Raw genomic sequence first — 13879 nt, forward strand, 5'->3', positions numbered from 1 at the left:
TAAATTGGTCTGAGATGTGGCCTGGGACTTGTAGTTTGTAAGAGATCTCCAAATTTGCGGACAAATTTGGAAACCACTGTAACACTGCTTTGCTTGGGACATTAGCTAACAACAGCCACCTGAGAGCTATTTCATCCTGCCAATTAATGAGATAACATCAAAACTGTGTTTTCTAAAATAGAGTTAAAGCTTTACCTATGGGAGAAATTATAGCACAAAAGAACAATAGCAAGTTATTCATTCACATTATCAGTACTTATAGATGGTCTTTTAGGACTGATTCAGTTTTTTACTGACTTCAACCTGTGTCAGGTCATAAAGCTGAAAGGCAAGGTTGGTAATACATAAAAAGCCTATAGAATAAGTGCTGCAACTTTCATGGGTGACAGCACGGCTGGCCACGAGGGGCATTTTTGTGGACTACTCTCCCTTTTCCCTTAGGTCTGGAACAACAGAAAATATCTGAATTTAAAAGTTCCATTAACTGTTTTTGTTGAAATTCATAGCCTGCCTCCCACTGGAGCGTAAACTTTTTGAGAAGAGAGACCTTCCTCATTTGTGTTCTGTCCATACTGGCACCATGCTTGCCTATGGGAGCCAAATCACAAGTTGGCTGAATAGTTAATTGTGTTTCCTACAGTGCTCTATTTAAGCCATTGATACACTGAAGTTGTAACCAATAATTGTAACTACCATTCATCTACTATATGCAAGATTCTTTACATATATATGTAAGTGATATACATATATACACTAATCTTGTTTTGTTTATCACTAATCCTGTTTTTTTTTTTGAGATGGAGTTGTTTCGCTCTTGTCGCCCAGGCTGGAGTGCAGTGGCATGATCTCGGCTCACTGCAACATCTGCCTCCCAGGTTCAAGCGATTCTCCTGCCTCAGCCTCCCGAGTAGCTGGGATTACAGGTGTGCACCACTATGAGCGACTAATTTTTGTATTTTCAGTAGAGATGGGATTTCACCATGTTGGCTAGGCTGATCTCGAGCTCCTGACCTCAGGTGATCTGCCTGCCTCGGCCTCCCAAAGTGCTGGGATAACAGGCCTGAGCCACTGTGCCCGGCTGTTTATCACTAATCTTTACACAGACCTATTAATCCTCCTATCTGAGAAGAGGGAACTAAATCCCTGAGAAATTACCCAAGATTGTACAGTGGAGTAAGCAACAAAACTGAGGTTTGAGCCATGTCTGTCTGATGCTGTAGCACACCCACTTTTCTTTACCAAAAACATTCTAGACTCTTAGATGGGATTAAAAACTCCTAAGACAAGACTCTGGAGTAATCCTTCATTATAAAGCCTATGGGATCACCTACATTTTTCCACATTAAAATAAAAAACAAAACAGCTTCTAAACAAGATTTTTCATTAGCTTAACCATTTCTTCTGTTTTGGACATTTCAGGATTACCTAATTTGCCACTGTTAAAGATACCACAATGAAGATTTTTCTGCATAAATCTTTGCCCACACTTGGAATTATTTCTTTAGGGTCCATTTCTATAAATAGAATTGGACTAAGGCATGTAAACATTACTGACTTACACTATCAAATTATTTTTCATAAAATATACTAATTTAGACTTTTACCAGCAGTGCACAAGAGGACTCATTTCATCCCTGCTAATATCTTTATACTTTGCAAAAAATTTTTGCCAATTTGCTAGTTTAAAGAAAAATCTAATTTTTTGCATTGTTTTGATTACAAGCAAGTTTGAGCATTCTCTTTCTTTTTTTTTTTTTCCTTTCCTGTAGTGCTGATGAACATTTACTTAACGTTTATTAGCCCTTTATATATCTTCATAATTCTGTTCTCATCCTTTGTCTATTTAATTTTGACACTTACCTTAGTGTTTTCTTATAATCTGTACATTTTTACTCTTCAAATGTTAAGACTATTAACCCTTTATCGTATTTATTGCCAAATATTCCTCCAAAGTTTTCTATCATCTTTAAGTTTTAATTGTTGACACAGAAATTTTAAGTATTTTAATCTATTTATATTGTCCTTTATATGTTTTGCCACCTTTAACTCTAGAAGATTAAAATCCAGGGATCAAGTAAATATTCTCTTATTTCCTCTAATTCAGTTTTTAAAATATTTAACTCCTTGATTTACCTGTGGTTTATTTTGGTACATAATATGATATATGTCAGTTGGCCATTTCCTCAAATATTTCTTTTTCTAACTCCTTTCTCTTTTAATTTGTGATGCTATCTTGATCATATTTTTGATTCCTGTTGAATCTAATTTTTGCTTTTACTTTTGTTTTCTTTTAGCAAATCCTGTTTCCTGTGACTTTGTAAGGAAATGGTAAGATGTAGTTATAGTACTATTTTCACAGACCTAAACTAATAGGCCAGCCAATCTGGATGGGGCAGATTCATTTGACGTGGGTCTACCTTGGGGTTTTCAAAAAGGACATTCCTAGGCTTTCTCTTTGTCATAAGGCCCTTTTCTTTTCTTTCTTTCTTTCTTTCTTTTTTTTTTTTTGAGACAGAGTTTCACTCTGTTCCCCAGACTGGAGTACAGTGGCGTCATCTCGGCTCACTGCAACCTCTGCCTCCTGGATTCAAGTGATTCTCCTTCCTCAGCCTCCTGAGTAGCTGGGATTACAGGCATGCACCATCACGCCCAGCTAATTTTTGTATTTTTAGTAGAGATGGGGTTTCACCATGTTGGTCAGGCTGGTCTCAAACTCCTGACCTCGTGATCCATCTGCCTCAGCCTCCCAAAGTGTTGTGATTACAGGTGTGAGCCACCACGCCTGGCCCATAAGGCCCTTTTCTAATCACAGTTCCTATGGGAAGAGGAATGAAGGAAGACAGAATTACTAAGAAGTTACACTTCTGGTCCCAAGCATCTTGGATAAGAGATATTCATCCTATAGAATCATTAGGGAGAAATACGAAGGGTTCATATAGGTGAAAAGTAAATAATACTAGATTTTATTTTTATCCACTTTTTAAAGAAATGGGTAAAAACCATTCATATTTATTGTTACTGATTAGCTCATTTATATGTATGGCTATTATTTAGACTTATTAAACAGTGGGACAGAAGATTGAGATGTGGGAGAACACTTCCTTTTTCTTTTCTTTTTTTTTTTTTTTTTTTTGAGACAGTCTCGCTCTGTTGCCAGGCTGGAGTGCAGTGGCACGATCTCGGCCCACTGCAACCTCCGACTCCCTGGTTCAAATGATTCTCCTGCCTCAGCCTCCTGAGTAGCTGGGATTACGGGCATGCACCACGACACCTGGCTAATTTTTGTATTTTTAGTAGAGATGGGGTTTCACTATGTTGGCCAGGATGGTCTCGATCTCCTGACCTTGTGATCCGCCCACCTCGGCCTCCCAAAGTGCTGGGATTACAGGGGTGAGCCACCGTGCCTGTTTGGAGAACACTTTTATTCTCTGAGTTTTTCACTTGTTTGCTAGGTACTTGATTCATTACTTAGTAGATCTGAACTTTTAAGCGATTTGGGATTCTGCATTGACAATATCGAATCACACATTTTGTGAAGTTCCAGTTCAATGTATCCCAATCTTCCTTGCCTCTAATTCAAATACGGTAGCTAATGACTTTTCAAGAAAGTGCCCTTTATGAAAAAAAGAAAAGAAAAATGTATATGTGTATATGTGCATATAATGCACAACAATAAATGCCTCCTGAAAACCGATGCTTACCCTTTGTTAGGCTAAGATACAGTTAGAAGAGGAGACAGAATACAGTTTAGCATCCCTAATCTGAAAATCTAAAATCCCAAATGCTCCAAAATCTGAAACTTTTTGAGCATGGACATGACACCACAAGTGGAAAATTTCACACATAAGTACTTACCACAAACTTTGTTTCACACACAAAATTATTTAAAATATTATATATATAATTACCTTCAGGCATGTGTGTAAGATGTATGTAAAACATAAATGAATGTTGTGTTTAGACTTGGGTCTCATCCCCAAGATACCTCATTATGTATATACAGATATTTCAAAATCTGAAAATATCCAAAATTCCAAATACTTCTAGTCCCAAGCATTTTGGATAAGAGATATTCATCCTATAAAATCATTAGGGAGAAACACTAAGGGTTCATATCAGTGGTTCATGTAGGTGAAAAGTAAATAATACCAGATATTATTTTCATCCACTTTTTAAAGAAGTGGGTCAAAACCATTCATATTTATTGTTATTGTTTAGCTCATTTACATGTATGGTTATTATTTAGACTTATTTTGTATTTTATGTTTTAACATTTAGTTTTAAAATTTTATTGTGGAGATAGATCTCACTTTGTTGCCCAGGCTGGTCCCAATTTCCTGACCTCAGGTGATCCTTCTAACTCAGCTTTGTGAAGTGCTGGCATTATAGGCGTGAACCACCACACCTGGCTGTATTTACCATGCTTTCCAGTTTTTTCCCCCCTTCCTTATTCAGGCAGCAAATTCTACTACCTTATTTTTGTTTAATGGTTTTCAGTTAAAAAATAGGTTTTCTCACAAGAATTCTGAAAAGTAGATAGGACAGATATATCAACTAGATTTTACTGAGAGAAAATGAAAGTCAGCAAAATTAAGTCACTTTCCCAAGGTTGTCAGGTGGCTGAGGAGTAGAGCAGGCAGAATTAACATCTACTGAATAGTACCAAGTATCCACTCAAAATACCACAGTACTTAAAATAAATAATGTATGCTGAGTGAACAAGCTTTCCTGTGACTGGATAGTTTGTGTCTCGTAAAGTTTTATACTTAAAAAGGCTGTGAGGAGTGTGGTTCCAAAAAAGTATTTCATTATTGTTATTTCTTACTGCTTCTTGTTTCTCTCTGCTCTGTTAATTTGGAGTCATGTGAGGAAATTGTGCCATTTCTATCTGCATTATCTACCCCTGTATCCTTCAAAAAGTTTGCTTTTATGCAAATATGCTGTGCCTAATTAGCCCGGTATGATGTCTGTAGTCCCAGCTACTCAGGAGGCTGAGTTTGGGTAGTAGTCCAAGGCTGCAGGGAGCTGTGATCATGCCATTGCACTCCAGCCTGGGTAACATAGACCCTATCTCTAACAAAACAAACAAACCAACCAAAAAAATGCTGAGAGGTTATACAAGTGTGCACCCTTGGGAGCTGCTGACTATTGAGCCCACTCTCCCCTGCTGCCTCCTCCCACGGTGCATCAGTCACCACTTAATTAGGAAGGCCATTTCTTCACATAATGCCTTGTATGTGCTGTGTCAGTGACTGAATCCTACCTGACACCAGGGCTAGGGCTTATTCTAAAAGAGTTTGGAGCCTATTAAAGAGCTCAGTCAAGTGTTATAGGGATGCTTTTCCTTATCACCTCCCTCATTATACATTGAAGCATTTCCGTTGAGGAATTCTCCTGGCCTCTTGCCTCATTCTTTAGTTAGACTTTCCATGGAGTAGGAGTGACATCTGTTTGATAGGTTTGGGAGAGAGCATTGGTCCCTTCTGGGACCCTTTTTCTTTGGGGCCTGCCTGTCCACAGTGATCTGTAAGATGGTGCATCAATCTGTACAAGGATCTTTGTGATCTACTTTCTATCACATAGCAAGTTTAGCCCCTACAGGAGGAGGCCTGCAACTTTGGGATGTCATTTCAATTTGGGGGTGTCAGGGATCCAAACTACTCATTTCAATATGGTTTTGTCAATAACAGATAGTATTTTTATTCTATTTGTCTGACTCCTGTGCCTATTTTTCAGTTGGTTTCTAAAAATGGTAGACCAAAAGAGTTGTTATATATTGGGCCCTTCAGACTCCAACCAAGGCCATTACACAGTTGTAATATGAGTCCCCACAACATAGGTGGTGTATTAGTCTGCATAGAATAGACAATGCTACATTAACAAACAAGATACAGAACTCTCAATGGCTTAACACAATAAAAGTTTATTTCTCCCTCCTGCCAGAGTCTAGTGTGAATTGATTGGCCCTTCTCAACCTTGTAGCTCTGCTATCTAGGATATGTGACTTCTAGGTCCCTGCAACAGGGAAAGAGAAAAGTGGAAGAGACACACTAGCCCATATGTGATACCCAGTACTCTTGCTGAAATTAGACATGACAGTTATGTCACTCCAAACACTGCAAAGGAGGCTGGGAAACGTAGGGGAACACATAGACGCTTGGAGGGCACAAACTCTCTCTGCTACAAGTGGATTAAGAAAAATGAGGGAAGGTTCAAGGGAGCAGAGTGAGGCACAGAGGGGGTTGAGTGGTACCAAAAGTGTATTTTGCCTATTTCATAGTTTTTCCAAAGCCAGATATTCTGTCTGAAATTTGTCTGTACAATCTCTTCAGAATCCAGTGCTACAAAGCCATCTACAAATGACCTTAATAGGCTGATTGAGGTTTTTCCTGTTAAAAAGTGTGCATTTTACCTCGGGTCTTCTGGAGACAATATGTTCATTGTTTGGTTGCATAATTTATTGTCTTAATTTTATTATGTGTTATATTAGTAATTCTAGAAGTGAGAATGTTGGGTCCAAAGAATGTTTGGGTACTTTGAGCCTTTCAGTACTCTTCAAATCACATCAAATACAGCATTGGTTTTAGTTCTTCTTTTTTTCCCCCTCATATGGGATTTGTTTGAGTTGGAGTCATCTAATGTAACCATATTTCTTAAGCATTCTCTTTGAATTAATCAGCTGATATTTGTTAGTTTTTCTTCTAGGAAGAGAACCCCAAACCTTTCAAAGCCTAAAAAGCAATGGGGAACTCCAGACAGGTAAGGCAATATTATATGGTCTTGTTTGTGATGATTGTGTTCATTACATCAAATAGGTAAGTATTATTTATCCATCCACCTCTACAGATCCTCTGAACCAATATTATCACCTCATTGTAGTCAGCATGTAAAAAACTAACCCTTGGTCAGTGGTTCTTAAATTTGGCTGTACATTGGTATCACCTGGGGAGCTTTAGTAATGGCTGAGTGCTTTCCCCAAAAATCCTGATTTAGTCGATATGGGGTGTGCCATAAACTTTGGGAGTTAAAAGCTCCCCAGATGATTCTATAGGCAGACAGACTTGAGAACTACTGCTCAAGGGTGTGACTCCACACCGCTTTGAAACTTTTTGTGCATTTTCCAAGTCCAGCTTTGCTGCCTGTATCTCTAAAGCTGCTATCACTAATCTTGATACCGCTAAACCTCTTATTAGAGCACACCTGTCCTCTGGGTCTCCAGCAAGCTAGACCCTCAGTCCTTTCATGCTTGGCCAAGGGACTCTTCTTTTTCTTCTTTGGCTCCTGAGTCAAGCTTGAATATTTTTTGGATCTCCTACTGCTTTTTTTTTGAGGCAGGGTCTCACTGTGTTGCTCAGGCTGGAGCGCAGTGGTGCAATCATGGCTCACTGCAGCCTTGACCTCCCAGGCTCAAGTGATTCCTCCACCTCAGCCTCCTGAGTATCTGGGACCACATGTGCCCAGCTAATTTTTAAATTTTTTTGTGGAGACAGGGGTCTCCCTATGTTTCCCAGGCTGGCCTCAAACTCCTGTGCTCAAGTGATCCTCCCACCTTGGCCTCCCAAAGTGTTGGGATTACAGACATGAGCCACCATGCCTATCCTATTGCTTTTTAAACAAAATTAATAGACTTTAATTTTTAGAGCAGTTTTGGGTTTACAGAAAAATTGAGCAGAAAGTACAGAGTTCCCATGTTTACCACCGTTCCCCCTAGTTTTCCCTACTACTAACATCTTGCATTATTTTGGTACAATTGTTAAAATTGATGAGCCAATATTGATACATTGCTACTGATTAAAGTCTGTGGTTTACATTAAGGTTCACTTTTTGTGTTGTGCGGCTTTATGGGTTTGATAAATGCATAATGTATCCACCATTATAGTATCATACAGGATAGTTTCACAGCCCTAAAACTTACCTGTGTTCCAACTATTCGTTTCTTTTCATCTTTCCTCCCTTTCCAAACCCTTGGCCACTGCTAATCTATTTACTGTCTCTATAGTTTTGTCTTTTCTAGAAAGTCATATAGTTGGAAGTGTACAGTATGAAATCGTTCAGATTGGCTTCTTTTACTTAGTAATATGCATTTAAGATTCCTCCATTTTTTTTTGGCTTGATAGCTCATTTCTTTTTAAGATTATATTCTATTGATGTGGTACTATTTAGTTGTATAGGTGTATCATATCCATATATACCATGGATATAGGTATATCCATTCATCTATTTAAGGGCAACATGGTTGCTTCATAATTTGGCAATTATGAATAAAGCTGCTATAAACATTCATGTGCAAGGTTTTTGGTACATATAAGTTTTTAGTAATTTGGGTAAATTGCTGAGTAATATGGTAAGAGTACATTTAACTCTGTAAGAAACTGCTAAGCTCTTGTAAGATGACTGTACCATTTTGCATTTTCACAAGCAGTGAAGGAGAATTCCTGTTGCCCCACATCTCTGTCAGCATTTGGTGTTGTCAGTGTTTGGATTTTAGCCATTCTAATAGGTGTGTAGTGGTATCTCATTGTTTTAATTTGCAATTCTCTAATGAACTGATGTTGAGCATATCTGCTTATTTGTGTAAGGTATTTGTTCATATCTGCCCATTTTTGCTATGTGTTATTGTTGAGTTTTAGGTGTTCTTTGTAAGTTTTGGATGCCAATCCTTTATCAGATATTAGTTTTGCAAATATTGTCTCTCAGTCTATGGTTCAGCTTTTCATTCTCTTAGTGGTGCGTTTCACAAAATAGAAATTTTAATTTTTATGAAGTTCAACTTACTTGTTTTTTCTTTTGTGAGTCATGCTTTTGGTGTTGTTTCTAAACTCATTGCTAAACCCAAAGTTGCCTGGATTTTCTCCTGTGTGTTTTTCTATAAAACTCCTGAAAGTTTTATATTTTTGTATTTTATGTTTACATCTAGACACATTTTGAGTTAATGTTTATGAAAGGTGCAAGGTCTGTGTCTAGATTATTTATTTTTGCTTGTAGATGTCCAGTTGTTCCAGCACCATTTGTTGAAAAGACTATCATTTCCTTTTTTTTTGGAGATGGAATTTCACTCTTGTTGTTCAGGCTGGAGTGCAGTGGTGCAATCTCGGCTCACTGCAACCTCCGCCTCCCGGGTTCAAACGATTCTCCTGCCTCAGCCTCCCGAGTAGCTGGGATTACAGGCAGGCACCACCATGCCTGGCTAATTTTGTATTTTTAGTAGAGATGGGGTTTCTCCATGTTGGTTAGGGCTGGTCTCGAACTCCCGACCTCAGGTGATCTGCCCACCTCAGCCTCCCAGAGTGCTGGGATTACAGGTGTGAGCCACCGCACCTGGCTGAGACTATCCTTTCTTGATTGGATTGCCTTCAGTCCTTTAGCTATATTTGTGTGGATCTACTTACAGGATCTGTATTTTATCCCACTCATCTGTCTCTTCTTTCACCAATACCACACTGCCTTGATTACTGTAGCTTTATAAGTCTTGAAGTAAGATAGTGTTAGTCCTCTGACTTTGTTCTTGAATATTATGTTGACTATTCTGGGTCTTTTGTCTTTCTTTTTTTTTTTTTTTGAGACGGAGTCTTGCTGTGTCACCCAGGCTGGAGTGCAATGGCCGGATCTCAGCTAACTGCAAGCTCCGCCTCCCGGGTTCACGCCATTCTCCTGCCTCAACCTCCCGAGTAGCTGGGACTACAGGCGCCCACCACCTCGTCTGGCTAGTTTTTTTGTATTTTTTTCTTAAGTAGAGACGGGGTTTCACTGTGTAAGCCACGATGGTCTCGATCTCCTGACCTCGTGATCCGCCCGTCTTGGCCTCCCAAAGTGCTGGGATTACAGGCTTGAGCCACCGCGCCCGGCCAGTCTTTTGTCTTTCTATATAAACTATAGAATCAGTTTGTCAATATCCATGAAGTAACTTGCTGGGATTTTTACTGGAATTGCATTGAATGTATAAACTAAGTTGGGAATAATTGATATCTTAATATTGATTCTTCCTATCCGTGAATATTGAATACCTATCAATATTTATAACTCTTTTTTGATTCTTTCATCAGAGTTTTGTAGCTTTCCTCAGTAGATCTTATATGTATTTTGTTAGAATTATGCTTATGTATTCCATTTTTTTCGCAATGCTAATGTAAATAGCATTCTGTTTTTTATTTCAAATTCCAATTGTTCCTTGTTAGCATATTAAAAAATCAGTAGACTTTTGTATATTAATGCTGCATCTTGCAACTTTGCTATACTCTGAAGACTAAGTTTTAAGAGGCTTAAAACTAAAAATATAGTAGGCATTAAATTCCCTCTTACTCATGGATAGGAACACACACATATATATTGAGTAGAGGTATACACTGATAAGAGATACGTTAATGAATATTACTAGAACTGTCAAAATCTTGGAACACTCAGCCCACCCTGTTTGAAACCAACAGAAAAATTGGAGACTTTATTTGATTAGGGAGTAAAGTTTAGAAAAGTTAAGTAAGTTACCCAATTCACTTGGATTTGAATCTACATCCGTTGTCCACAAAGCCCATTTCTTTCCATTATATCATCCTGTCTATTTTAGAAAGGCACAGTTCCTTTGATGGCATGGAATACCAGAGGCAAGAAGATAATTTGGGGCTATTGAAGTAATGCAGGAGAGAAATAATGATAGCCTATCCTAAAACATTGGCCTTAAAGGTTGAGACAAAGGTTAGAGTCAAAACATAGATGGACAGGACCTAGTGACAAATGAATTGTAGAAGTCTGAGGAAGGAGTAAAATGTGATTTCTAGTTTTGTGTCTTTAGAAATAAGGTAGAGAATACTATTATAACTGCGAGAGAAAATACAAGAGGGAGATAGGTTTGGGAGGAAGATACATTAGATCATGCAGATGATTTTTAGACATTCAATAAGTATCTGGAAATATGGATTTAGCATTCAGGAGACTACTTGAGAGTAACTGGAGAGACTTATTCGGGAATTGCGTTTAGTAATAATAAAATAATATTGAGGATGGGCGCAGTGGCTCACATCTGTAATCCCAGCACTTTGGGAGGCTGGGATGGGTGGATCACTTGAGGTCAAGAGTTTGAGAAAGCCTGGCTAACATGGCGAAACCCCATTTCTACTAAAAATACAAAAATTAGCCAGGCGTGGTGGCACACACCTGTAATTCCAGCTACTTGAGATAGGTTGCGGCAGGAGAATTGCTTGAACCTGGGAGGTGGCAGTTGCAGTGAGCCGAGATTGCACCACTGCAATCCAGCCTGGGTGACTGAGAGACTCCATCTCTAAATAATAATAATAATAATAATAATAATAATAATAATAAAAGTAATATTGAAGAGATTGGAAGCCTGGAGCACGTGCCATTGTTTGAGTTGTGAAAGAAATGCTACCTAAAGAAACAGAGAGAGGCCGGGCGTGGTGGCTCATGCCTGTAATTCCAGCACTTTGAGAGGCCAAGGTGGGTGGATCACTTGAGGTCAGAAGTTTGAGACCAGCCTGGCCAACGTGATGAAACCCTGTCTCTAATAAAAATAGAAAAATTAGCCGGGCATGGTGGCACGTACCTGTAGTCTCAGCTATTTGAGAGGCTGAAGCAGAATCGCTTAAGCCTGGGAGGCTAAGGTTGCAGTGAGCTGAGATCATGCAACTGCACTCCAGCACAGGTGACAGAGGTGACAGAGGGAAACTGTCTCAAAAAAAAAAAAAAAAAACCAGAAACAAACAAACAAAAAAGAAACAGAGGAAGCTGCTAGAAGAGAACCAAGAAAGAGACAGTCTCAAAGGCCAATGAAGAAAATTATTAAAAGAAAGATGGATCCTATGAGGAAACATTACAAGAATTTGTGGTTGGCAAGACTAGACTGGCAAAGAAAGTTTGAAGACTGATTTCTAAATTCAAAAAGTCCATAAAGCATTTTAAAGAGATAAAAGCTAAATAAGTATTTGTTATGATGGGAGAGATTATAAGAATTTCAGAACAGTACAACTCTGGAAATGGACTGATGAGAGCTGTTTTGTGTTTTCTAAATCTGGAAATCTGAAACAGACTAGAGTTTTAGCTGTGCAGAATGGGGTGATTGAACACTGAACCCCCCAGAATCCTTCTAGTTCCATTATTCTAGAATTCTGTGGGTAATTGTGATGGTGTCAGACTTGGTTCTGTTTCATGGATACATCAGACAGGTGTGGTATGGATAAAGATCCTATACTCTGTGGTCAAGTCCTAGATATGGACCATAGAAGATTACATTTTTATTTTCTTGATATTACTAGCCATGTAACTGCTAAACAGGTAATTTCTAAAATGCTGGCAGTACAGTGGTACATTATCTGTATATAATACACTACTTTAGCCTGTTGGTTAGCCTCCCCGCTTCCTGATGAAGTTTACCTCCAAATTTTTCTCTTTTTTTTTCTTTTTGAGATGGAGTTTCCTCTCGTTGCCCAGGTTGGAGTGCAGTAGCGCGTTTTTGGCTCACTGCAACCTCCACCTCCTAGTTTCAAGTGATTCTTCCGCCTCAGCCTCCTGAGTAGCTGGGATTACAGGCATCCACCATCATGCCCAGCTAATTTTTGTACTTTTGTAGAGACAGGGTTTCACAACATTGGCCAGGCTGGTCTCGAACTCCTGACCTCAGGCAATCCACCTGCCTCGGCCTCCCAAAGTGTTGGGATTACAGGCATGAGCCACCATGCCCAGCCACCAAATTTTTCTTGACTGTGGAGTCTCTGCTCTTTCTCATCCCACTGGTCTTTTCCTTCTAACTTACTTTAAGCCAAATATCCTGCTTTGTATATTATCCTCAATGCCTTTTGTTCATACTCTGTTTTCGAGTTCTTGTGGCCAAAATTTTTGTTTTATTTTTTTTTTAAATATATTGTGGGCATACAGTAAGTTTATATATTTACTTGTGGCCAAAATTTTTAAGCAGCTATAATCTCATGAGGGTTCAGTTCTTGGAGGGCATCATTTGGACCATATTTTATGCACTTAATTTCATTGTTGTTTCTAAGGTAATTTTTGCTCTGAATTTGAAACTGGGTGCAAACCCAGTATATATATACACATCACCTCAGCTTCCTAATCCCTGACTCTTCTAGCCTCTCTCCATCTGAGCTGTTATATTTACTCCTATCCAAAGACATGTTTTTCACTCTGTTATTACCACTGATAATGGCCTGGCCAAATCCTATTGTCTTTTGATTCTTTTCAGAGCTCATCCTTTTATGATATCTAAGTTATATTTGATGCTTTTTGATATATTTTATTGTTTATCAAAATATACTTGGTTTGATATATTTTATGCATCCTTCTTTCAAACTCTTCCCCTCTTTGTCTTCTATTACGTGGTTCTCTCACCTCTACCCACTACTTCTTTCTTTTTTTTGAGATGGAGTCTCGCTCTGTCACCCAGGCTTGAGTGGAGTGGCGTGATCTTGGCTCACTGCAGCCTCCACCTCCTGGGTTCAAGGGATTCTCCTGCTTCAGCCTCCCAAGTAGCTGGGATTATAGGCATGTGCCACCATGCCTGGCTAATTTTTGTATTTTTAGTAGAGAAGAGGTTTCACCATGTTGGCCAAGCTGGTCTCAAACTCCTGACCTCACGTGATCTGCCCGCCTTGGCCTCCCAAAGTCCTGGGATTACAGGTGTGAGTCACTGCACCCAGCCTGCCCACTACTTCTCTCTTTGGGAGCCTAGTTACTGTCTTCCCCATGTAGATCTCCCTCCTGTGGCCCTCTTCACTTGAGGTCTAAACATCCGCATTTGCTTTTTATTCTGCCTGTGGTTATTCTTTCCTCTCTAATATGTGCTGCATGTCACCATCAGGTGGGTCCCCAGTTTTCACCATTCATTCATTCATCGAACCACTATGTGATTTTTCTTATA

General features: G+C 39.0%; 1 protein-coding gene across 1 annotated transcript in view; it reads left to right on the forward strand.

Annotated features, from left to right (window-relative positions):
* Positions 1–13879, forward strand: part of THEGL (theg spermatid protein-like) — an 85060-nt gene that overhangs the window by 26895 nt on the left and 44286 nt on the right. The window contains exons 2-3 of the mRNA XM_011998458.1: positions 2295–2328; positions 6694–6759. Of these exons, the coding sequence (XP_011853848.1) occupies positions 2295–2328; positions 6694–6759 (100 nt within the window). The remainder of the gene's footprint in view (positions 1–2294; positions 2329–6693; positions 6760–13879) is intronic.

Source organism: Mandrillus leucophaeus, unplaced genomic scaffold (assembly GCF_000951045.1).
Source record: "Mandrillus leucophaeus isolate KB7577 unplaced genomic scaffold, Mleu.le_1.0 Scaffold570, whole genome shotgun sequence".
In the NCBI taxonomy this organism is placed as follows: Eukaryota; Metazoa; Chordata; class Mammalia; order Primates; family Cercopithecidae; genus Mandrillus; species Mandrillus leucophaeus.